General features: G+C 42.6%; 3 protein-coding genes across 6 annotated transcripts in view; 1 reads left to right on the top strand and 2 right to left on the bottom strand.

Moving 5' to 3' along the window:
- Positions 1–27,120, bottom strand: part of FADS6 (fatty acid desaturase 6) — a 1,183,177-nt gene that overhangs the window by 671,117 nt on the left and 484,940 nt on the right. The gene's annotated exons all lie outside the window — the stretch shown is intronic.
- HID1 (HID1 domain containing) overlaps positions 1–27,120 on the bottom strand; it is a 994,098-nt gene that overhangs the window by 419,307 nt on the left and 547,671 nt on the right. The gene's annotated exons all lie outside the window — the stretch shown is intronic.
- On the top strand, positions 22,863–23,823 carry LOC126003471 (60S ribosomal protein L5-like). Its single transcript, XM_049769725.1, has one exon. The coding sequence runs from the start codon at positions 22,863–22,865 to the stop codon at positions 23,754–23,756; it is 894 nt and encodes a 297-aa protein (XP_049625682.1). The 3' UTR covers positions 23,757–23,823.

Here is a 27,120-nt window from a genome sequence, read left to right on the forward strand (position 1 = left end):
TGTGTGCATATGTGTGGACTGCATCTATTCCAGGTATGCAGTTCATATGACTCTGTGCACATTCATACATTCTGTGAATGTGCTGTTGTGAGAGCACAGGCATGAATGTGCAGCTCAACACACAGTGCTTTCTAGATTATCAAGGACGTGGTAGCTATATATGTTCAAAGTCATAGGGCAAACACACATGTATGGACATAGACACATGCGGATACATTCTCAGACACATCCACAGTGCACATTTGTCCATAGATCCAGTTGCCACATGCATGGATGAACACATATGAAGAAGCATCTAGAACCACAGGTCATATATTGAGAGCATAGGACATGCATGCACCCATATGGGTGATAACACATATGGGCTCCACACATGCACATATACACATGTACCTCATGCATGCGTACAGGTGCAACCATGAACATTTCTCAAATGCACACACATGTGTATGTCTCCTTGTGCACAAACATGCTTGCGCACTTCAACAACATGTCCACACTCTTCTCTTTTTCTTACCTTTTCTCTCTTCCTCTCCACACTGCTGATCCCAGTGCCATTTGGCTCCATTGGTGTTAGTGGACATCAGGGTCACACCAGTTGTGTGTGGGACCCCAATGCAGGGAAATAACCCTTGGCCTCCCCCTGCCAGGCAGCCACTTCAGCCCTTGTGCCCACTCTCACCTAATGGAATGGGGTCTCTAATGCTTCTTTGTTGTCCTTCAGCTTCCAGGGTCTCCCCAAAGCTGCTAAGTGTCCAGAGGTCACACTTGAGACATCAACTGCCACTATCTCAGCCCTCCCTCCAGCTACACGAAGTCCCAAGAAACATTGGAGCTGTGAGCTGGTTTCCTAGGAAGGTGATAGGAGTGGGTCTGGAAAGGGGCAGAAACAGCAGGACTGGGAGGGGCAGGTGAGGGAAAGGTCAGAGCCAGGTGTTAGCCACAGAAGGTGGCGACCCCAATACCCTCTACCTCAGCTCTGATTCCACATCAGAGGATCAGCCCAGATACCCAGACAGTACAAACAATGTGGCTATTATGCAGTGGCAGGATTGGGAGCCAACAGTATTGTACCCTGGGCTTCTGGGTAAATGGGGGTGCTCAGTTGCCTGGAAGAGCAAGTGGGGATACAGAGGTTGAGAATATCTTGCAGATGCCCTCAACACTACTCATCTTTCAGGATGCCCAGGAAGAAGAGGAGGAGGAGGAAGAGATCTGCTATGCACATCTGACTCTGCGTCCCTGTGCCCCAGAGTCCACCTATGAAAACATGCCCCCCTGGAAGTCCCCCAGTGGTAATAAGAGTTCTGAGATGGCCGCAGAGTATAGCAGCATCAGGAGGTCCAAGGCTAGGTTTGAGGCTCCCTGACCCACACCCCCAGTGTGTGTGTCTAGAGTGGCTTCCTAGTGTTCAACAGGTATCTCCCCCATCTCTGCTACTCACCCCACCATTAGTACGGTGCTCTGGACCCCATGACCCCAGTGATGATAAAAACAATGCAATGATTGCCCTGCTTGTTTTCTTCCTGGTGTTTTCAGTCATCTGGTGAATGACTCCCAAGAGCTGGGAGTGATAGCACAGCAAGGAGGTTGCTTACCTTACATGTTGATTGATCCAAGTTTGATACTCAGCATCCCATAGAGTACCTATACCAGACCAGGTGTAATTCACTGAACCAGGAGAAACATCTGAGCACTATTAGATATAGCCAAAAATATTAAAAAGTAACAGAAAAAATGACTCCCAAGATCTCTGTGTTCTTCAGTGCTGTGTCCTCAGGCTTCATACATATCTGTCCAGAGCCTTGCCACTGAGCTACATGCCAGCCATGATATCTCAGTGTTTTGATGTTGGATCTGAGCACTTCTGAGTGGGTACATCAGTGCTTAGTGATTGAGTGATGATTGGTCCTTACTCTATTTCCTGAAGGTCCTCTGAGGCCTGTTCCCACAGAGAGCAGCATCCAGCATGTCCCACACAGCCATGGAGACTAGGAGCTGGAAGTGGGTGTGGCTCAGCAGGGACAGGGAAATGAGATGCCTCCCAGATGGCTTTACTTGCCTGGATTAGGTGAGCGTACCATGACAACCTCACTGGCCTGACTGAGCTCGATCCACCATCAGCTCTTGGAGGGTGATGACCTCTGAGGCCATGGAATCTCATATCTGGTCATGTGCTCCCTCAGTGGCCAGTGGAGAGTGTTCCATCTCAGTACCCAGGGCAGTCTCATCTCTCCAATCACCATTATGCCACGTGTCTTAGCCTCTCCAGTCTTACTCCAGGCTCCACCCAGAGCTGAGGCAGGGGGCAGCAATTTGGGGGAATGCATAGTCAAGCTTAGAGGAGAGGAGTTTTCTGGGGTGCCAGGACCCATGGGACTCACATGGTCGACATCTGAGCCAAAACTTCCCATGTGGAACTTAAGTATCAACTTTCTGCCCAGTTCTCACCAGGTTTCCAGTCACACATGGCTGTAAAACTCCCCCTCAATATGGCCCAAGTCAGTATCTCTAACATGGTGCTCTGTGGCTGTTCCAAGTCTGTCTGTCCTCTTTACCCATTGAGGGCTTGTGCAGCTGACAGAGGATCTCCTCGCTCATGAGCACCCAAGGGTGCAGATGTGTAGATACTGGGGAGCCATAAATTGCTTTTCTATATATACTGGCCCCAGGATGAGAGTTTGAGAAACAGGGAACTCAACCTCCTACATCTCCTAACCCTAATTCCATACCATGCCAGGGCCCATCCATGGGTGCCAAATGTAGTGACCCACAAATTAGTTTTAGCAGTCTAAGAAAGAGAGAAGTGAAGAAGAAAAGGAAGTAGTAGTAGTAGAAGTAGAAGTAGAAGTAGTAGTGGTGGTGGTGGTGGTAGTAGTGGTAGTAGTAGTAGTGTAGTAGTAGTAGTAGTAGAAGAAGAAGAAGAAGAAGAAGAAGAAGAAGAAGAAGAAGAAGAAGAAGAAGAAGAAGAAGAAGGAGGAGGAGGAGGAGGAGGAGGAGGAGGAGGAGGAGGAGGAGGAAGAGGAAGAGGAGAAAAAGAATTAAGAAGAAGAAAAAGAAGGAGGAGGAGGAAGAGGAAGAGGAGGAGAAAAAGAAGAAAAAAGAAGAAGGAGGAGGAGAAGAAGGAGGAGGAGGAGGAGGAGGAGGAGGAGAAGAAGAAGAAGGAGGAGGAGGAGGAGAAGGAGGAGGAGGAGGAGAAGAAGGAGGAGGAGGAAGAGGAAGAGGAGGAGAAAAAGAAGAAGTAAGAAGAAAAAGGAGGAGGAGGAAGAGGAGGAGGAGAAAGAAGAAGGAAAAAGAAGGAGGAGGAGGAGGAGGAGGAGAAAAAGAAGAAAGAAGAAGGAGAAGGAGGAGGAGGAGAAGGAGGAGGAGAAGAAGAAGAAGAAGAAGAAGAAGAAGGAGGAGGAGGAGGAGGAGGAGGAGGAGGAGGAGGAGGAGGAGGAGAAGGAGAAGAAGAAAGAGAAGGAGGAGGAGAAGAAGGAGAAGGAGAAGAAGAAGAAGAAGAAGAAGAAGAAGAAGAAGAAGAAGAAGAAGAAGAAGAAGAAGAAGAAGAAGAAAGAGAAGGAGGAGGAGAGAAGAAGGAGAAGGAGAAGAAGGAAAAGGAGGAAAAGAAGAAGGAGAAGGAGAAGAAAAGAAGAAGAAAAGAAGAAGAAGAAAAGAAGAAGAAGAAGAAGAAGAAGAAGAAGAAGAAGAAGAAGAAGAAGAAGAAGAAGAAGAAGAAGAAGAAACATTATTGCCTTTATTGCTATACATCTCCTGAAGTCTGCTAGGAGGTTGAACTAGAAAAAGAATTCACTGGCTAGAGAGCTGGGAGGAGGAGTTCTGTAGCTCCAGGGCCAATCTCCGAGGCTATTGCTCTGAGGTTTGAGAGAGAGAAGGAGAGAGAAAGGAGAAGGAAATTGCATCTAACTGATGCTGTCTATCATGCCAGGCCAGGGGTGGGGCCTGGGCCTCTGGTCCCTGACCGACTGGCAGTCTCTACCCTGGTAATAACATGCCCCCTAGCTGCCAGGCTGTGCCTTTTTATACTTAGAGTAGCTATCCATAACAGTGGGTGTGTGTTCCAGTCCAATGGTGATTATAGGATGGCATCATCACCCTTTAAAGATATATTTATACCAAGCCCTTTGGATGCATTAACACCGCCACACCACATGTGCATTCATTGTTCTCTCTTGCTCTGAAGTTCCTCCCACCCATAGTGCCTGCCAACACCTCCACAATACAATGGGCTAGAGGGGTGGCTTAGAGCCAGCGTGCAAGTTCTCAGGAGATGGGGATGGGAGTGGTGTAAAATAAATCCCAAGAGTTAGGAGATCACCCCACATGCATATTTCTACTCCAAGCAGAAGAGTCTGAAGCAAGTAGGGTAGCCGCAAAGGATTAATATACCAAGCCAGTCTGGAGAGAGTCATGGAACCAGTCTGCTTTTCACCTTGTGGCTTTTCTGAGTGTGTCAAGCCACAAACAGACCTTTGTTTATTAAATTCACCAGGAAGGGGAAGGTCAAGAGAGAGGCAAAAGTACCTATCCACTAGGGCTTTTACATATCAAAGAAAGAGATTTAAATAAAGGCAAAATTAGAGGAACACCTTTTTGGGGGTTAATAGCTAGGTGTCATCTTACAGGGTGGCAGGGCCTGGTGAGACAAAGTGAAGAGCTAATTGAGGGGGCATGTGTCCTGGATGAACGGCAAGCACATGAGTAACAAGGTCTGATGTGGGTGTTGGTAGAGTGTTTGAGGGACAAGTGTCTGAGGAAGATGTGTTTGAAGGGGACATTTTTGAGGATAGGGCCTAAAGGGAATGTCAGAGGAAAGTTTTGAAGAGGACACATCTAAGTGGAATAAATCTGAGAGGATTATATCGAAGAAGAATGTCTAAAGGGGGCCATAATAGGAATGTGTTTGAGGGGGAAATGTATGAAAGTGTCTGAGAAGAACATTTGAGAGGGGCATACCTAGGGAGAGTGTGAGATGGGACATGCCTAAGGAAGATGTCTCTCAGGAGGACACATCTGAGGGGAGTGTCTCAAGGGAATGCTTTTGAGAAGATTGCCTGAGTTGTGTGTATTTGAGGAGAGTGTCTGAGAGGGTTATATACATAAAGTGTGTCTTCAGGTGACATATTGCCGAGAATGCCTGATGGGGGAATTTTCTGAGTAGAGTGTTTGAGGGGATCATGTCTGAGGAGAGTGGCTGAGTATTATGTAACTGAGGAGAGTGTAGGAGACATGGCCAAGGTGATGATATCTGCGGAGAATCTCAGAGAAGTCATGTATGATGAGAGTGTCTGAGGGGGATGTATCAGAAAAGAGTTTCTGTAGAGATCATGCATTTGGAGAGTATGTGAGAAGGAAATTTCTGAGGACAGTGTCAGATGGCATATCAGCAAAGAATATCTGGGGACAGTATCTGAAGCATATGCATGTGTAGGACGTCTAATGGTGATTTTTATAAGGACAGTATTTAAGAGAGACATATTAGAAGTGAGTGAGGGGGACATGTTGAGGAGAATGTCTGAGGCAACTTATCACAGGAGAGTGTTTTAGGGGGACATGACTGAAGAGTGTCTGAATAGATATGTTGAAGAGAGTGTCTGTGGGAGATATGTCTGAGGATGGTTACTAAGGGGGGCATGTCTGAAGATTGTAACTAAGGGGGAGCATGTCTTAAGAGAGTAAAGGGGGACATGTCTGAGGAGAATGTCTGAGAGCTCATATCTGAGGAAAGGGTTGGAAGGGAACATGTCTGAACATAGTGTCTTTAGAAGACATGTTTTATATAATGTCTGAGGAGAACATGTCTTAACCAGATGCCATCCTACTTAGTATACTAAGTATATACCTTGTTACTCATTTTTTTTTTTTTTTGGTTTTTGAGTCACACCCGGCAGTGCTCAGGTGTTGCTCCTGGCTCTATGCTCAGAAATCATCCCCGGCAGGCACAGGGGACCATATGGGATGCCAGGATTTGAACCAACAACCTTCTGCATGAAAGGCAAATGCCTTACCTCCATGCTATCTCTCCAGTCCCACCTTGTTACTCATTGGTTGGAAACATCTTTAAATGTAATACCTTGGGTTGGTGTTTATACCACTTGATCTCCAAGGTGTTTCAGATTTTTCCCAATAAATATTCCAGGTGTCAGAAAAACACTCTCTGACATTTATGGATTTCTCCACTGACCTGCCTGCTTCTTAGGGGTGGAAGGCTTGCATGTTGGGATTCCTAAACCCTTTTCACCCCCTTTAGTGTGTATGGATTATTCGCTGAATCAGTGTTTGCTTCCAAACACACATCTCTTCCATGTCCTGGCTTTGGAGCTTGAGGCTTGATAATCAGATGGCATTGAGGTAGGGACTCAGCCGATAACTGGTGAAATGTTAATTCCATGGTTTCATAAGTGGATTTCACCAGACTGAGTTTTTAAGCTTGTGTCTATTTAGTTCAAAGTTATGACAAGGGTTTGATTTTTGATCAAAGGACCAAAAGCCTTTTCCTTATGCTAATTGATGTGTAATTATTGAATTGTTGTCTTTGAAAGCAATTTTCCTTGTTATGTTAATTTGTAAGCATCATGAGAGATGCAAAAAGAATATGGGCTGAATCCTCTGACTTAGCACTAAAAATCTCTGAAGTGCTTTCAACTGTTTCTAAAAGACATAAAAAGCCCATAAAATAAGGCTGCATCCAGTTACTACATATGGTTAAGCAAAAAGCCCAGAGGTTGGTGTTCTTCTGCCCTCTACAGGCACTAAGGCAGAAGAGCCTCTAGTTGCTTCAACAGGTGATATTGGATTGCAGCCCCCCTATGGTGTAAGGCCAGAAGAGCCTCTAATTGTTTCACCCAATGATATTCGTTTAGAAGATGAAAGGAAATTGGCTCAATCAGAACTTGAATCAGGAGGTGGATCTGTAAGATCATCACTCACTCACCCCTCCACTGCAGCTCTTTAGAAAGTGTGAAACAGGTCTGCTTCCCAACACAATAACTAATTATTAGAGAGAATGACATTAATACAAAATCAGAAATAAGTCTTCCCTATCAGGAAAACAATCAACTACAATGTCTAGTTCTTGACACTAAAGCAGAATCAGAAACAAATTCTCCCCATCAGGAAAAAATCTGGCACTGAAGTATCAGTGACTCCTTCGAGAAATTTATCCCAAAATTGGGCCTTACAAGACATTTCCTACAGCTTAGAAGAAAAGAAAGGATCTTGTTTCCAGATTCCGTTCATGAGAATGCTAAGTATTTGAAGCGCATAGAATCAGATAATCAACATGTTGTTTTCCTACTATATGTAGCTTTGGTTTCAATGAATCTATGGGGAGTGATTTGCATGTTTGCATTATTTGGAGGGCATAATATCACATCCCTTGTTCAACCCCCTCCCAGCATATTAATTTAGAGGTTTCACTATTTTAATTGGGACCACTGGGTAAATCACTCAGAATCCAACCAATTGAATGAAAATCCAATTTTCTAATCTCGAGTTCCCAGTGGCCCATCAGCAGCACAAAATTAGAAGCTCTTAGACACTTAATAGCAAACAGCTGCGATTGGGCCACATTGAAACCTCCTTTTATGAATGGATTTTGCCAATATTTGTAATAAAGAAACAATTAGGTAGCTGGAGACTTTTATCTGATTTAAGAGCTGTAAATGCATCCATGATTTGTATGGGAAAGTTATAGAATGGCTTACCTTCACCAGTAGCCATCCCAAAAGACTGACCTTTGGTAGTAATTGACCTAAGACTGTTTTTTATAAGATTTCTATTCACCCTAAAGACAAAAAGTGCTTTGCCTTTTATGTTCCTTCTCTTAATAATAGGCCACAAGCAGGAATTTCAATGAATGGTTTTATCTCAGGGCATAATAAACTCAACCACCATATGTCAATATTTTGCTGAAGCAGATTTAAGTACATCTTGTAAAAAGTTTCCCCGGGCATATATATATTACATTACATGGATGACATTTTAATGGCCAGCCCTACTCATAAAGAATTACAATTTATTTCTGAATTTGCTGTCAGCTTCTTGCGGGGTTCTGGTTTAACAATAGTCATAGAAAAAGTCCAGGCTTTGCCTCCTTTTCAACACTTGGGATTGTACTTGTGCATATTTCAATGCATCCCCAAAAGGTTTTTATTTATCAGAAAAATATAAGGACTCAATGACTTTCAAAAACTCATAGGTGATATAAATTGGATCCATCCTTCCCTTGGGATTCCAAACTCAGAACTCAGCAACTTATTTAGGACTTTGGAAGAAAATTGGACTTAAATAGCCACAGCTTTAACTCAAAAGGCCCAACAGGAACTAGATTTTTTTAATGTACCAGTTCCAAAAGTCCTATATTTCCAGGTTCTTATCTGGAGAAGTATGGCTTTTAATTTTTGCAATTTCTCATTCTCTTACAGGTGCTATTGTTCAGCTGTATGGGACTCTAGAATTGGTTTATTTACATAAAAATCAAACTTGCAGATTTGTACCTTATTTGAAACTGATTGATGTGCTTACTATCAAAGCAAGATTCAGAACAGTTTCCTTTTTTCGATTTTGATCCTAAATAATAGTACTGCTAATTCCCATAAAAGAGGAAATAGAATGCATACTATCTCTCAGTGTGCACCTTCAATGAACCCTATCTGATTTTTGAGGAAAAGTTTCCTCCTGTTATCTTGCAGAAATTCCTGGTCAAATCCATTTGTACCTAAAAGCAATATGGCAGAAAATTTGGTTCTGAACAGGTCTGGGAGACATGCAATATGTATAGTCACTTACTTAGACCCAAAGCCGCTTTCACCTTAAACCACAGATCAGTTACAGCTCTTGCAATCCCACACGAGTAAGTGTTCATGTCATAGAATCTGCTTCTCTTCATGGTCATGGTGAACCTACACTGACTCTGACTATCCTTCATGGTCACAAGGTCCTTCTCACCTCCTGCTCTGTTCCATTTGTTTTTACAAGGATCATGCAGGAACTCCAGGACAACCCTCGACACCATACCTCCATACACAGCTCTGGAGGGTACAGATTCCATATAACATGGTACAGTGGGCATAGAGATGTTGGTGCAATTTGAAAAACAAAGGAAAGTTTATTACCAACCCAGGAGAACGCGCCTTGACCTTGAGATGTGGGTACAGACACTGGAGCTGCTGTCATTCAAGCAAAATCATAATCTGTCACTCCAATACCTGTACCTCCATATATGGCTAACTTAACAGGTCACAGGCAAGGGCCCTCCAAAATAAACTCTCACTTCTTTGAGTCTTAAGATGGCACCTGAGCATGAAAAAAGTGGCATGAACCTGGACCCTTCCAGCTGAGGGGAACACCACCATCCTAGCCCTCAGATTTGCTTCCACCTTGTCCTCTTGAGAAGACACTGAGAGCCAAGAATCCTTGCCTTTCACAGTCCTCTCTTCTGTCCTTTTCAAATCCTCAGGTCCCCACACAAGCCTCAAAGATTCAAGACTGACATTGAGCAGGAATGGAGTCCTCCCTTTTGGCCCCTCAGACCATCCCCAGTTGGATGCTTCAGTCTGTCCCTTAACAACCCCTCAGACAGGGCAGGTTTGATAGGGAACTGTGCCTCCACTGTGTCTGAAGATGGATGATGGGTATCTCATGTTAGATGAGGCAGTTGGAGTGACAGATTATGCTTTTGCTTGAGTGACAGCAGCTCCAGTATCTGCACCCACATCTCAATGGTCAAGGCACTTTCTCCTGGATTGGTAATAAACTTCCTTTTGTTTTTCAAATTGCACTAACATCTCAGTGCCATGTTCTGTGGACTCTGCACCCTCCCAGAGCTGTTATTTCCCACAGAACCTCTTTGATTCCCTTCAAGAATCTGTAGGAGAGAGTCAGGGAGTTTTTTCTGATGCATGGTTCCTTCCTTGTGCCAATCCACCAGTGCTGTAGCTTTGCAATCAGTGACCTCATCCTTTCTTGTTTACCAGCTGCAGTATGTGTAAGTGCTCCAAACTTTGATATACAAACCCCAGTTCTTCTATGGGTAGCATCTGAGTTGTTAAATTACTTTGACTAATGGCGCAAATGCTGTTGGGAATATTGCTGTCATAGTTTTTACGTGGAGATATTAACCTCAGAATTTACTTTTCTAGAACACTGATATTGCAGTCTTGCTGGGTCACATGGTAAATTTAATAAGAAGTAACTTTTGAATTCAGCTTTGGCTATTATACATAAGTTTTGATACACGGTATTTTTCTTCTTTCATTCTTTTCTGTTTGTTTATGAGCCACACACAGTGCTCAGGAGTTACTCCTGGTTCTGCGTTCAGGAATTTCTTCTGGCAGTGCTCAGGGATGCCAGGTTTCAATCTCGGGTTGTTCTCTTTCATTGCAAAGATTCCATATGTTATACATCATTTCCACCTCTTCTTTTCTTCTTTCTTTCCTTTCTTCCTTTCTTCCTTTCTTCCTTTCTTCCTTCCTTCCTTCCTTCCTTCCTTCCTTCCTTTCTTTCTTTCTTTCTTTCTTTCTTTCCTTCTATTTTTGCATTTATTTCCTATTTTCTGAAGCAAATATTAAACTCAGGTCCTTGGGCTAGAGCAGTGGTGCGAGTGTAATATTATTATATTGTCTCTATTTTCTATTATTAGATCCATTAGATCAAGTGTTAAAGGTATCTCAAATCTAAATCATTGCAGATCACTTTTATTTGCAGCAAATGACTTTCTTTTTTATTTATAATAATAATTTTTATTTTGACCAAAGTGGATTACATATCTTTCAAAGTAATATTTTAGGTACATATTGATATTGAATCAGGGAAATTCCCACCACTATTCCCATTCCCAGCATGCATCCCATATTCCCCTCCCTTATCCCCGTGCTGCTAGTATAAGTGGTCCCCTCTGTGTCTAGCTTGTTGTAGTTTGGGTATCAATTCTGTTGTCATTGACTTTGGGTTAGGTGTTTAAATCCGATCATTTTTATTACTGCTTAGTGATCATACAACTGTTTGGTCTTGGTACACTCCATTATTTCCCCCTGGATTTAAGAGGCAGAACAAGATGGTTCAAGTTATGTGGTTCTGTTTGAAGAAAAGAAAAATAAAATGGGGTAAAAATCAAACAAGCAAAATATGGGTGAAGTCCTGCTAGAGACTATAAATATTAATTTGAGAGAAGAAAGGGAAAAAGGAAGAGAAATATAACAACAATGCAAAAAGAATGATCGAACATAAAATCCAAAAAGCACCACAGCAATAAAGACAACCACTACACAATAACCACTGTCCTAAAATAAAGACAAAACAAAGCACACACACAAAAAAAGAAAGAAAACAATAACAGCACCAACAGTAAGAAATCTAAAAAAAATTTTTTGTGCTGCTTCTTTTTTTTTTTTTCTTGCATTGGCACAGTAAATATTGGGGAAATTAGAAAGGGAATTCCCTTGGTCTAAGAGATACAGGGTTTCTCTGCTTTGGAAGTATACTGTCATGGGGATAACTATAGACTCCATACATGTTCATTTACTTTCCCCTAGGTCCTAGGATGCAGCCTAGGTTAGAGTCTTTCATTATGTTTTCAGAAGTCCTGTTCAGTTACAATTGTCTCAGTCAGAGCTCTGGAATTAGAGATCTTGGTTGTTGTACAGATTGTAGGCCAAATCTAGATTAGAGCTTTTATTTATTGGTCCCAGGATAAGTTCTGCCCAGTCATGGTTGTCACAGTCAATCGTCTGTAGATATTGATCATGGCTTTTGCACAGATCAAAGAATGACAAGTCGTCTGCTTTCATCCTATTGTTAGATGGTGAGGTAAGACAATCTGCTCTTAGATCAAGTTGTTGCCATTTCCTCATTGTCAGGATATCATCTCAAAACTGGTGCATGTTTGGTGTTAGAGCAGTATTAAGAATGTCCCAGAAAAAAAAAGAATGTCCCAGAGGGAGTTTAGTTCCTGGAACTGTTGTGGAGAACTGTGTTAGTTCTATATCTGGGATCTAGAGATTGTGGTTGGACAGTAGCTGTCTATATACCTGGAGCCTAAGTTGGATCCACATTACATATATTCAAGGTGGGAGGCGACCCTGTATTGTTAAAAATGTAGGAGTTCTTATCCCTAGTAGATAATAGCTTGTTTCTATGTGTAAAATTTCCCCCTTTTTAGTATGCCTTTACAGGAAGAAATGGTGCTATATTATATTGCTGGTGCATTTTGGGGTGGGAGTGCCAGACTCATCCTATCTGTGCCCTTGTTTTTTGACCTGAGCTATTATCCCTAATTTAATAGGTACAATAACATCCAAAACATACCAATACAGGTCATGTCTGAGCAAAGTGGCCAATTCTATAAACTCATATAACTATGGAAGGAAGACCCAAATAGCAGCAAACACTTAAGGATACACAGGCCTCACTGTTGATCATATTGCCCATCCCACCCAAGGGGAGTAGAGCAAGTCCTTCCTACTCCCTGCTGAACTCCTGGCAGCTGCACACACAGACTTACCATATAACTACTGCCACACCATGGCCCAACTTCACTGCTTTGCATTTATCTCTGCAGAGATTTCTAACCACTGAAAATTTCAGGTATGCAAGGGTTTTTTTTTTGGGGGGGGGGTGGTCACACCTGGCAGTGCTCAGGGGTTACTCCTGGCTCTACGCTCAGAAATCCCTCCTGGCAGGCTTGGGGGACCACATATGAAGCGGGGATTTGAACCACCATCCTTCTGCATGCAAGGTAAATGCCCTACCTCCATGCTATCTATCTGGCCCCCAGGTATGCCAGGTTTTTTTTTTAATTTTTATTGTGGTCAAAGTGAATTACAATTCTTTCACAGTAATATTTGAGGCACATAGTGACAATGAGTGAGGGGCATTCATTCCCACCACCTGTGTTGTCCTCCCTCCACCTCTGTTCCCAGCATGCATCCCACATCTCTTTCCTTTACCCCCGTAATGCTAGTGCAACTGTTCCCCCCTTGTGAAGCTTGTTGTAGATTGGGTATTGATTCTGTTGTCATTGACTTTGGATCTGGTATTCATGTCTGATCAGTTTTTTATGTCCACCAAATAAAAACTCGACTGTTTGGTCTTGGTAGCATCAGGGGAAGAAAAAAAAGGCAAATAAAAAAGAGAAAAACTCGAAGGAGTCTGTCTAGGTGTTATAAATATCCATTTAAAAGAAGGAAGGGATGAAAAGAAGGCAATAGTAGTAAAACAAAAACAAAGCAGATACAAAAAAAATTAAGGAAGTTTCAACAAAGTTACAAAAAGAATAAACAAAGAATAAACCAAGGACTAAAACTATCAGCTACAAAAAAAAAACCAAATACAAAAACAAGCAAACAACAACAACAACAAAAAAGACTAGCAACTTCTTAGAAAAAAAGGTTGTCCTTCTCCTCCTCCTCCTTCTTCTTCTTCATTATTTTTTATTATTTTTTTCATAGGCATGGTAAATATTGGGGAAATTACAGCAGAAATTCCTTTGGCCTAAGAGATACAGGGTTTCATCACCTTGAAGCATACTGCCATGGGAACAACTACAGGCTCCATGCTCACTCATTTACACACCCAAGGTCTTTTATGGTGCCAGGAAACAAAATTTCCACTCAGGTATGGGTGATGACATCCCACCTCTGTAGCTGGGAGATCTTGTTATTTGCGTGGGTCATAGGGTGAAGGCTAGGGTTCTAGGAGTTCTGTTCTATCACTGTTGTTGGAATCAGTCTTCTGTAATTAGTGTGGTCTTGGTTATTGTTCAGAACCTAGGACAGAGCCTAGGGTATAGTCTTTCAGCATAGTCCCAGAAGTTCTGCTCAGTCGCAGTTATCAAAGTTAGACCTCTGGAATTAGAGATCTTGGTTTTTGTACAAATACTAGGCCAAGGCTAGGAACTTCCTCATTGGTCCCTTGATAGGTTCTGCCCAGACCATATTTGTCAAAGTCAGTCTTCTGTAGATAGCGATTTTGGTTTTTGCTTAAAGCAAAGGATATCATGGCTCCTGGTTGCATCATACCGTTAGGTGCTAAGATGGGGCAACCCTCTCTTAGCTCAAGTTGTTGCTGTTTCCTCATGTCAGGATGTTATGTTAAAACTGGTGTAAATTGCTGCTGGGTGGCATTCAGAGTTTCCCCCAAAGGAGTTTGGTTCCTGGTGCTGTTGCTGGATTTGTGTCGGTTCCACATCTGGGATCTGGGGTTCTGGGTTAGATGGTCACTGTCCAATCACATGGAGTCTAAATTGGGTCACATGATATATGCTTATGGTGGAAGGCCACCCTGCATTTTAAAAAATATGGGTTCTTATCCCTAATAGATAACAGCTTGTTTTGTGCATAATATTTCCCTTTTTTTAGAGTGCCTATGCAAAAGGGTGACATTATATTGCTGGTAGATTTGGAGGTAAGAATGATAGTCTGCACAATCTCTGTGCCCTGGTTTTGACCTGAGCTTTTATCCCAGGCAAGACTTTTCTTGTAGGTCTTCATACCAAGCAGAACCAAAACAGGTGAGGTTGGAGAGAGAAAGAGAGAAGAAAGAAAATTATATATCTCTCTATAGAGATATATAATAGAAGAAATAAATAAATAATACATTTAAAAAGGCAATTAAAATGCTGTTTATGAGGCTGACTTACTTTTGAGAATAAACAGACTAAGAGGTATTTATAGAGGTATTAAATACATAAAAGAAATATAGGCTTCCCCATTGAGTCTTTTGAGATATTCTTGTGGTGGGTGGAGTGCCTGGCATTTTTTTCATCACACTTCATGTCTTGTTGAGTTGGCGAAATTACTTGTAACCGGGGCAGGGCGGTGGCGCTAAAGGTAAGGTGCCTGCCTTGCCTGCACTAACCTTGGACGGACCGCAGTTCGATCCCCCGGTGTCCCATATGGTCCCCCAAGTCAGGAGCAACTTCTGAGCACATAGCCAGGAGTAACCCCTGAGCATTACCGGGTGTGGCCCAAAAACCAAACAAAAAAAAAAAAAGAAATTACTTGTAACCATGAGGGAAGTGTCCTTGGACTGGGGTCCTTCTGGGGCTGAGTCAGTGGCATGCAATAGTCCATGATTAGGAGGGTAAGAAGAAGGGCCATGAAGCATAAATCAGCAGGTGTATTGGTTGTAATTTCTTGCCAAGGCATGTGACTTGGGGGTGGGAGGGTGTCCTTTTAGTTTGGGAGCTTGGCGGTAGTTTATTGGAGCAGGAGGATGGTCCCAGTACCTGCTGGGTTAATAACTGAGGGTAAATAGGGTTAAATAAGAAAGGATAATGGATCAGCATTGGGGGATGAGAGGCTAGAAGGATTTCTGAAGGGGGAGGAAGTGGGGTAATATATAAGAGGGCCTATATACAATTTAGGCATGGCTTGAAAGATTAGACAATCAGAGAGGAGTCCACTGTTTACAAACTCATGCCCACAGAAAGACAGATGTTAGTATTTTATTCTTAGGTTGCTGTTGGAGGCCTGACCCACATAGGCTGGGTCTGAGCTCTTAAGACATGATTGAGTTAAGAAAAGATAAATAATTGTTTAAGATATGGCTTAGGAGAGGGGGGCGGAGAGATAGCATGGAGGTAGGGCATTTGCCTTTCATGCAGAAGGTCGGTGGTTCAAATCCCGGCACCCCATATGGCCCCCTGAGTCTACCAGGAGTGATTTCTGAGCATGGAGCCAGGAGTAACCACTGAGCGCTGCCGGGTGTGACCCAAAAAAAAAAAAAAAAAAGATATGGCTTAGGAGAGAAAGGAGAGGAAAACAAAATATAAGAGAGGAGAAGGAAAATAAGTAAATATGGTGCAAAGGATTGAATGGATGAAGAAGAGTAAAGAACAGAGGAAAAACAGAAGTAGAGGGAAGAAGAGAGAAACATGAAAGAAAGAGAAAAAAGTATGTAATGATTTGCCAAAACGCATTTGATGAGTGGGACCTGTTGCATAGGTCTTTGGTGTGCCATTGACAGTTCCAGTAGTCTGAATTATCATATGCTTTGGGTCCTAATGGACCAGCGGAAGGGGTCTTCCAGGTATGCCAGTTTTGTGGCTGACATCCCAAGGGATAGTTTGGAGCCTGAGCAGGTCACCTCCTCCCCTGCATGCCCCCCACCCATTCTTCCAGAAGTCTCAATTGCAACACCCACTAAACACAGATGTCACCAATGAGTTCCTCAGCCATCTCCACAGATCCTGAAAGTCCTGAACTGCTCGTTCACTAATGTGGCCACACAACAACCCCATAATTTTAATATAGACTTCCCAGTAGAAGCACAGAAAATTAGACATCAAATTATCATAGAAGGGCTAACCTTTGCAAAAGCTGGCTCCCTGTGTGTGACACCAGGCGGGGAAAATCCGCGAAAGTACACCGGCCCAGTGGGGCTCAGCTGTGAAAGACAGACTGTGAGTGTGACCTGTCTATGTCTGTCTACTGTCCTCTTGCGTGAAACTCTTGCGAGTGGGGCAAAAAGAGCCTCCAGAAACCTCGCTCGCCCAGACGCCATTTTCAGGGAGGGACTTCAGAGCATAAAAACCGGCTAACCTTTGCAAAAGCTGGCTCCCTGTGTGTGACACCAGGCGGGGAAAATCCGCAAAAGTACACCGGCCCAGTGGGGCTCAACTGTGAAAGACTGTGAGTGTGACCTGTCTATGTCTGTCTACTGTCCTCTTGCGTGAAACTCTTGCGAGTGGGGCAAAAAGAGCCTCCAGAAACCTCGCTCGCCCAGACGCCATTTTCAGGAGGGACTTCAGAGCATAAAAACCGGCTAACCTTTGCAAAAGCTGGCTCCCTGTGTGTGACACCAGGCGGGGAAAATCCGCAAAAGTACACCGGCCCAGTGGGGCTCAGCTGTGAAAGACTGTGAGTGTGACCTGTCTATGTCTGTCTACTGTCCTCTTGCGTGAAACTCTTGCGAGTGGGGCAAAAAGAGGCTCAGAGGAGCACGGCCGCTCCGCTTCGCTACGCAGCCGTGCACTCTTTCTAAGGAAAGAACTCCATTGCAACAAGAAGGAAAAATCACACTAAGAACAGCGCTATATCACAGAAGCAAACATTTCTCTCTGGACTGTCTTCTCTGTTGCATGCTCGGGCCTAAGATTTGACCCAGTGTGAGGCTTCATCCACGGAGGACTCCCCTCCCATAGAGGCAAGTCAGCCCATCCAGAAAGGGAGGAGCCAGAGGAGTGTGCTGCCTACATCATATAGACAATGAATACCACTACAACACGTAGAAAAACCCACAATACAAGTGTGACAATGGGGAAACAACGCAGGCCAGCATCAGACATAGAGAATGAAGATGACAATTCTGAGGACCAGATAATGACTGAACAACTAATCATCCTCTCAGATAAGGACTTTAGACTAGCAATATGGAAGGTGCTCAACAGACTCCAAGAAACCATGGATCGAGTTGAACAGAACACTAATAAGAACCAAGAAAATATGAAGGCAGAAATGACAAAACTCCAAACTGAAATAACATGTCAACTAACAGGACTGAAAAAGTCAGTAAACGAAGTGAATGACAAAATGGATAAGCTCTGGGACAGGGTATCAGAAGCTGAGAATAGACTTGGTGCTGTGGAAGATGAGATACATAACAATTCCATACAGCAGGAGAGATTGGACAAAAAACTTAAAGCAAATGAGCAGACAATGGAAAAATTAGTCAAAGAATGGGAACAGACGAAAATAGAAGTCTATGATAAGATCAACAGAAACAACTTAAGAATCATTGGAGTCCCAGAGACCCAGGAAGAAAATTTCCAGGAAGAATCAATGGTCAAGAACATCATTAAAGAGAAACTTCCAGAGCTAAAGAATATATGTGATCAAATCCTGCATGCCCAAGAGTACCAACCAAAAGAGACCCCAGAAAAACCACCCCAAGACACATCCTAGTCACAATGACAAATCCCACAGATAGAGACAGAATTCTGAAAACAGCAAGATCAAAAGGGGAAATCATGTTCAAGCAAGCTTCCCCCTGAGATTTACAGCAGACCTGTCACCAGAAACGCTCAATGCCAGAAAGCAGTGGTGGGATATTGTGACAAGACTGAATGAAATGAATGCTTCACCCAGAATACTATACCCAGCAAAACTCACTTTCCGGTTTGATGGAAGAATACATGGTTTCACAGACAAAAAACAGCTCAGAAACTTCACAGACACAAAACCAGTCTTAAGAGAAAAACTGAAAGACCTAATCTAAGACAAGACTACCCAAAAGACACACCAAATTTTGAAATAAAGATGGCGTTAAATCCCAGGACAATTCTTTCTCTCAACGTCAATGGACTAAATGCACCAGTTAAGAGACACAGAGTGGCTAAATGGATCAAAAAACTCAATCCAACCTTCTGCTGCCTACAAGAAACGCACCTGAATAGTCAGAACAAACATAGACTCAAAATAAAAGGCTGGAGAAAAGTTATCCAAGCAAACAACACCCATAAAAAAGCTGGAGTGGCCATACTAATATCAGATAATGCAAACTTTATACTCAGGAAGGTTGTAAGGGACAAAGACGGACATTTTATATTAATCAAGGGGTACGTAGAGCAGGAAGAATTCACTCTCCTAAACATATATGCACCGAATGAGGGGCCAGCAAAATATTTAATACAACTGTTGACAAATCTGAAAAATAATATCAACAACAACACAATAATTGTGGGGGACCTTAACACGGCTTTGTCAACACTGGACAGGTCAACCAGACTGAAACCCAACAAGAATATACTAGACCTGAGGAGAGAAATGGAAGAAAGAGGCCTAGTGGTATATATAGGACACTCCATCCCCAGAAACCTGGATACACATTCTTCTCCAATGTACATGGGACATTCTCCAGGATAGACTACATGCTGGCACATAAAACATACCTCCATAAGATCAAGAGGATAGAAATTTTGCAGACTACCTTCGCTGACCACAAGGCTCTGAAATTATTTGTGAACTCCAAAGGGACTCAGAAGAAACACTTTAACACCTGGAAGTTAAACAGCCTCATGCTCAATAACCAGTGGGTCCGAGATGAAATCAAGGAGGAAATAAAAAGGTTCCTGGAAACAAATGACAATAAAGACACAAACTCTCAGAACCTATGGGACACAGCAAAAGCAGTACTGAGAGGAAAATTTATAGCTTTGCAAGCACACATCAGGAAGGAAGAAGGAGCTTACCTGAGTAGCTTAATGACACAGCTAATAGAACTAGAAAATGCTCAACAAAAGGACCCAAGAATAGGAAGACAGAAGGAAATAACAAAGCTGAGAGCAGAAATCAACGAAGTGGAAACTCAAAAAACAATCCGAAAGATCAACGAAAGCAGAAGTTGGTTCTTTGAAAAAATAAACAAGATTGATAGACCACTGGCAAACCTAACAAAGAAAGAGAGAGAGAGAAACTTGATAACTCGTATCAGGAATGAAAAAGGAGAGATCACTACTGATATGACAGAGATTCAAAGGGTAATCAGAAACTACTTTGAAAAACTCTACGCCACTAAAAATGAGAACCTGGAAGAAATGGATAAATTCTTGGACTCTTATAATCTTCCACGGTTGAAGGAAGAGGATGTAGCATATCTAAACACCCCCATCACCATTGATGAAATTAAAACAGTAATCAAATGTCTGCCGAAAAACAAAAGCCCAGGTCCAGATGGATTCACTAATGAATTCTATCAAACTTTCCAAGAGGAACTACTGCCAATCTTGGCAAGACTCTTTCATGAAATTGAACAAACAGAAACACTTCCAAATAGCTTTTATGAAGCCAACATCACCTTGATACCTAAACCAGACAGAGACGCTACCAAAAAAGAAAATTACAGACCAATATCACTGATGAATGCAGATGCAAAGATCCTCAACAAAATCCTGGCAAATAGGATTCAATGCCTCGTTAAGAAGATCATCCACTACGATCAAGTAGGTTTCATCCCAGGAATGCAAGGCTGGTTTAACATCCGTAAATCTATCAACATAATACACAACATCAATAACAAGAAAAATAAAAACCACATGATCATATCAATAGATGCAGAGAAAGCATTTGATAAGGTCCAACACCCATTCTTGATCAAAACTCTCAGCAAGATGGGAATGGAGGGAACCTTCCTCAATATAGTGAAGGCCATCTACCACAAGCCATGGCAATATTATCCTCAATGGAGAAAAACTGAAAGCCTTTCCTCTAAATTCTGGCACAAGACAAGGCTGTCCTCTCTCACCACTCCTATTCAACATAGCACTGGAAGTACTTGCTATAGCGATTAGGCAAGAAAAGGATATCAAGGGAATCCAGATAGGAAAGGAAGAAGTCAAGCTCTCACTGTTTGCAGATGACATGATACTCTACTTAGAAAACCCTAAAGACTCTATCAAAAAGCTTCTAGAAACAATAGACTCATATAGCAAGGTGGCAGGCTACAAAATTAACACACAAAAATCAATGGCCTTTCTATATACCAATAGTAATAAGGATGAAATGGACATTAAGAAAACAACCCCATTCACATAGTACCAACAAACTCAAATATCTTGGAATCAACTTGACTAAATATGTGAAGGACCTATACAAAGAAAACTATAAAACTCTGCTCCAAGAAATAAGAGAGGACACACGGAAATGGAAACACATACCCTGCTCATGGATTGGCAGGATTAACATCATCAAAATGGCAATACTCCCCAAGGCATTGTACAGATTTAATGCGATCCCTCTAAAGATACCCGTGACATTCTTCAAAGAAGTGGATCAGGCACTTTTGAAATTCATTTGGAACAATCAAACACCCTAGAATAGCTAAAGCAATCATTGGGCAAAAGAATATGGGAGGAATTACTTTCCCCAACTTTAAACTGTACTACAAAGCAATAGTTATCAAAACAGCATGGTATTGGAATAAAAACAGGACCTCAGATTAGTGGAATAGGCTTGAATACTCAGAGAATGTTCCCCAGACATACAATCACCTAATTTTTTGATAAGGAGCAAGAAATCCTAAATGGAGCAAAGAAAGCCTCTTCAACAAGTGGTGTTGGCACAACTGGGCTAGCCACTTGCAAAAAATTGAACTTAGACCCCCAGCTAATATCATGTATGGAAGGTAACAATCCAAATGGATTAAAGACCTCGATATCAGACCCGAAACCATAAGATATATAGAACAACACGTAGCCAAAAACACTCCAGGACATTGAGACTACAGGCATATTCAAGGAGGAAACTGCACTCTCCAAGCAAGGTGAAAGCAGAGATTAACAGATGGGAATATATTAAGCTGAGAAGCTTTTGCACCTCAAAGGAAATAGCACCCAGGATACAAGAGCCACCACTGAGTGGGAGAAACTATTCACCCAATACTCATCAGATAAGGGGCTAATCTCCAAATTATACAAGGCACTGACAGAACTTTACAAGAAAAAAACATCTAACTCCCATCAAAAAATGGGGAGAAGAAATGGACAGACACTTTGACAAAGAAGAAATACAAATGGCCAAAGACACATGAAAAAATGCTCCACATCACTAATCATCAGAGAGATGCAAATCAAAATAACTATGAGGTACCACCTCACACCACGAGATTGGCAAACACATCACAAAGAATGAGAAACAAAACAGTGTTGGTGGAGATGTGGAAAGAAAGGAACTCTTATCCACTGCTGGTGGGAATGCCGCCTAGTTCAACATTTATGGAAAGCGATATGGAGATTCCTCCAAAAACTGGAAATCGAGCTCCCATACGATCCAGCTATACACTCCTAGGAATATACCCTAGGAACACAAAAATACAATACAAAAATCTCTTCCTTACACCTATATTCATTGCAGCACTATTTACCATAGCAAGACTCTGGAAACAACCAAGATGCCCCTTCAACAGACAAATGGCTAAAGAAACTGTGGAACATATATACAATGGAATATTATGCAGTTGTCAGGAAAGATGAAGCTATGAAATTTTCCTATACATGGATGTACATGGAATCTATTAGTGCTGAGTGAAATAAGTGAGAAAGAGAGAGAGAGAAAAGAGAGGAGAGAGAGAGAGAGAGAAATGCGAATGCTCACTCATCTATGTGTTTTAAGAAAAATGAAGACATTCTTGCAATATATAATTTTCAGACACAAAAGAGAAAAGAGCTGGAAGTTCCAGCTTTACCTCAGGAAGCTCACCACAAAGAGTGATGAGTTTAGTTAGAGAAATAACTACATTTTAACTGTCCATATATTGAGAATGTATGAGGGAAATGGAAAGCCTTTCTAGAGGTACAGGCGGGGTCGGGTGGGGAGGGAGGGAGATTTGGGACATGGGTGATGGGAATGTTGCACTGGTGATGGGTGGTGTTCCTTTTATGACTGAAACCCAAACACAATCATGTATGTAATCAAGGTGTTTAAATAAAAAAAAATTAAAAAAAATTATCATAGAAGTCACATAAGCTCAAAAAAATTCTCAGAATGCTCAACTAGCATTTAGTATCTTAGTAACTTCAGACAATAACATTATAAACTTATTGTGAGATATAATGATTTTCATAAAAATTTAATGAAGTTTTTCTTCTATAATTTCACTACCATTTAGTTATACCAAGCAATACTAGATAAATTATTTGTACCTGCCAATGGGCAGGCATGGGTGATTGAAAACTGGTGAAAAGTCTGGAGGGAATACTATACTTGTGGTGAGATCAGTGTTGAATACTGAATGTCAGAACTAACTGTATTATGAGCAACTCTGTAAACCATCAAAAATTACATGAGTGATTTTACATGAGTAAAAAAAATTAATTAAAATATATCATACTAAAAGAAGGCGCAGACGCTGGTCTCTGTTTCCACAGGATGGGGTTTGTCAAAGTTGTCAAGAATAAGGCATACTTCAAGAGATACCAAGTGAAATTTAGAAGACGGCGAGAGGGCAAAACGAATTACTATGCTCGGAAACGTTTGGTGATCCAGGATAAAAATAAATACAATACACACAAGTACAGGATGATAGACCGGGTAACCAACAGAGACATCATTTGTCAGATTGCTTATGCCTGTATAGAAGGAGATATGATAGTTTGTGCAGCATATGCCCATGAGCTTCCAAAGTATGGTGTGAAGGTTGGCCTGACAAACTATGCTGCAGCCTATTGTACTGGCCTGCTGCTGGCCCGCAGGTTTCTCAATAGATTTGGCATGGACAAGATTTATGAAGGCCAAGTGGAGGTCACTGGAGATGAATATAACGTGGAAAGCATTGATGGAAAACCTGGTGCCTTCACCTGCTATTTGGATGCAGGACTTGCCAGAACTACTACTGGAAACAACGTTTTTGGTGCCCTGAAAGGAGCTGTGGATGGAGGCTTATCTATCCCTCACAGTACCAAACGATTCCCTGGGTATGATTCAGAAAGTAAGGAATTCAGTGCTGAAGTACATCGAAAACATATTATGGGGCAGAATGTGGCAGACTATATGCGTTACCTAATGGAAGAAGATGAAGATGCCTACAAGAAACAGTTTTCTCAGTACATAAAGAACAACATCACTCCAGACATGATGGAGCAGATGTATAAGAAAGCTCATGCAGCTATAAGAAAAAACCCTGTCTATGAGAAAAAGCCTAAGAGAGAAGTTAAAAAGAAGAGGTGTAACCGTCCCAAAATGTCTCTTGCCCAGAAGAAAGATCGGGTACTTCAGAAGAAAGCAAGTTTCCTCAGAGCTCAGGAGAGGGCTGCCGAGAGCTAAAAATTACCATGATATTTTATGGGAATTTTTCAAAGACAACAATAAACGTATTGACCAAGCAAAAAAATATATATAGCATACTAAAATAAACCGTGAAAGGCAAAGACCAGGTGAGATAAATGCATGGAAAAGAAAATAAAAAATAATATTTTTCTCCTCCTAAAGAAAAATGCAAAAACAGTATTAAAATTTCGAATTTTCTGCATAAAGATATTTTGTGTTGGTTTGTTTTCTGATCACACCCAACAGTGTTCAGGTGTGGCTCTTCATTTAGGGATTTTTTTTCTGGCAGGCTGGGTGGACCGTATGGAATGCCAGGCACTAAACCTAGATGGACTGAATGTAAGGCAAGTGGTCCTTAGAGGTGTATTTTAAAGACAAGAATACAGTAATATTGACAGGAATTGACTGGGGAAGAGATTAGGCTAAGAAATGAGCCCTCAGAGCTTCCAGTTTAGGACAACACCCTGGAGACAGTTCAGGACTGGGGCCCACCTGCTTGCTAAACCCTGAGTTTCATCCCCATCAACTCCTGGAGACAGAGACAAGGATTAAAAGTCTCTGAGCTCTGATAGATATACTGACCCAAAGGTCTGGACCTCTATCTTCCTTGGAGTCATTCATAGCTCACCTAGACTATTCCCAGGCCCTCTACTCCTTTCACCATCTTCAGATAACCCACTTTCCTGCCTGTACCACTTCCCCCCATTCCAGGGTCTCATCTTTCCCTGGGCAGCAGCAGGAAGAGCAGATGCTGGTCTCTCGTGTCTCCACTGCTCCCCACCTGAACCAGGACCTTCTTGTTCACTGGGGTTACCTACTGGAGGGATCTGCCTGAGCGAATATCCTTCACCCCTGGACCTCACTCTTTCTAGGCTTGCTGATCTTGGGACAAGCCCCACACCTGTGAGCTAGTACAATTCCTGCTTGGGACATGTGAGCCCCTGGCAAACTGGGGTAATTATTAGCAGGTGCCCTAGAACTCCTGGTTCCACCCAGGCCTAGCTCATGTGAAAGGCAGCAGAGGATGAGGAGCCTGAGGAGACATATCTCCTCCCTAGATCTGTGGTGGGCACAGCCCAGCAGCATGGACAGAGCTTTGCACTTTCTGTTCCTCTACTCTCATTCTTTGGCTCTTGCTTTTTTCAACCACTGTCACCCCTGCATCACCAGAAAGAGGAAGGTGGTGGCTTTCTGAAGAAATGTCTAGGCACTCAGCAATGCAAGACCAACGGCCTCTGTAAACGTGTGTGTGTGTGTGTGTGTGTGTGTGTGTGTGTGTGTGTGTGTGTGTGTGTGTGAAGCCTGGGAAAGTGACATCCAAGGCTGTGGACAGATTCCCCTTCTGCTCCTGTACCAGGGACAAAGCCTGACCTCACCTGAGCTGCTCCCACACCCAGGTCAGGTACATAGAATGACTCCAGGTTCTTGGGCCTATTTACTACCTAGGTACCTTTGTCCTAAGGGGCACTGACTGAGACAATACCTGCCTAGGCAGGGTCCTCCCAGGCTTCTTGGTGACACCTGGTCAAAGTCTGGATTGATCAGATTCTGTGAGCCTTCTTGTGCCCTTAAGTCCTAGTGAATATGCACAAATATGCATGCGTGTGTTCATGAGTGTGACCGTGAGTAAATATGAGAGTGCTCACTGCTATGTATTTATGAACTCCTGTGTTTGGTTGCATGCTATATGTGGATGTGTATACATGTATGGAATGTGTTGTATAAGTAAAAAATGAATGTGTGTAAAAATGAAGTGAAGTTTGTGTATAAAACATGCACACGCATGCAGTTTGTGTATCATGCAAAGAGGTATGCAATAGGTAGTATCTGTGCTGTATGGAATATGTGTGGCTACACATGCTTTAGGCAATGTGTGGGGGTCAAGTACATGCATGCACTTGTGTGTGCAGAAGCAGTGTTCATGTACACACATAGTGTGTGCAGTGCGGTAGTCATGCCTAGTGCTTATGCACCAACATACGTACATGGGCTATACACATGGCACCAAAGCATATGTATGTCCAAACATCACAGTTACTCCATGTGTGGGCATAATACACATTAACTATATTGTTAACACATAGACTTCATAGAATAGACCAGGGGTCTTCAAACTTTTTAAAGTGGGGGCCGGATTACAGTCCCTTAGAGAGCTGGAGGGCCGGACTATATGAGCTACTAATTCCTACTCACACTGCACATATATTATATAAATAAAATGAAAACCACTTATAAATAAACAGATCACGCACCAGTATTTCAATGGGAACTGTGGGCCTGCTTTTGGCTAATGAGATGGTCAATGTCCGGTTCCATATTTGTCACTGCCAGCAGTAGCAAGTGATGCAAGTGGGCATCAGTTAATCTTGATCTGGTTGGAGATTTCAGATGTTTCATTCTTGAAAAAGTCTGTTTACAGGCATAAGAGCTACCAAAGATGGTGACCATTTTGAGTGCATGGTTCCTGATATTTGGATATACACTGAGTGTATATGCTGGCAGGTATCTTGGCCAACAAACAGCATTCACTGCTGGCGGGCTGGATCAGACTCCTCTGCGGGCCGCATGTGGCCCGAGGGTCGTAGTTTGAAGACCCCTGAAATAGACCCACTGAAATCTTACACGCAGACACACACATAACTTATTACACATTCAGTACACATAGGTACATACAACCACATCTACCCCAGGTTCCATTCATACTCACACTCATACTCAGGCACTCATGGACACTAACACACTCGCTCTCACACACAAACCCTTGCCTACAGGCTCACGCACATATGCACTTGCACACAAACTCAGGCTCACACATACATGGACATCATATACTTACCTGCGTGTACACATAATCACACTTATACACACACTGTCACTCTTACATACTCTCACGCTCACACTGATAAACACACATTCCGACTCACGCTGACACACATAGGGTTTGAGAACATGACAACACTTGAGGATCCGTCCAATATTGATTTTCACAGGCATTGACCAAAAGCTGGGGGGGAACCCTACATGGGCAGGTGTCGTGTAAATCGGGTTGTGTGGGAATGAGGGTCCCTGAGCACACAGACCTAAGAGCCCAGCCCTCTGCTCTGGGGTGTCTCAATGCACAAAGACCCTGCCATTACTTTCTGTTTCTGACAAGTAACCCCAAGGGGCTGCAGGTGTGAAAGCAGCTCAGGTGAGATCAGGCCTTGTTCCTGGGACAAGAGCAGAGGGAACCTCTGATATCACATTCCAGCCTCAGATATCACATTCCTAGGCTTCCCTCACATTTGCAGAGGTCATTGGTCTTGATCAGTGGCTAGAAATTTCCCCAGAAAGCCAACTTCTTCCTCTTTCAGGGTGATGC

Source organism: Suncus etruscus, chromosome 1 (assembly GCF_024139225.1).
Source record: "Suncus etruscus isolate mSunEtr1 chromosome 1, mSunEtr1.pri.cur, whole genome shotgun sequence".
Lineage (NCBI taxonomy): Eukaryota > Metazoa > Chordata > Mammalia > Eulipotyphla > Soricidae > Suncus > Suncus etruscus.

What these genes read in the sequence shown, in the direction of transcription:
- LOC126003471 (XM_049769725.1), top strand. Translation starts at nt 22,863, where the DNA reads ATGGGGTTTGTCAAAGTTGTCAAGAATAAGGCATACTTCAAGAGATAC.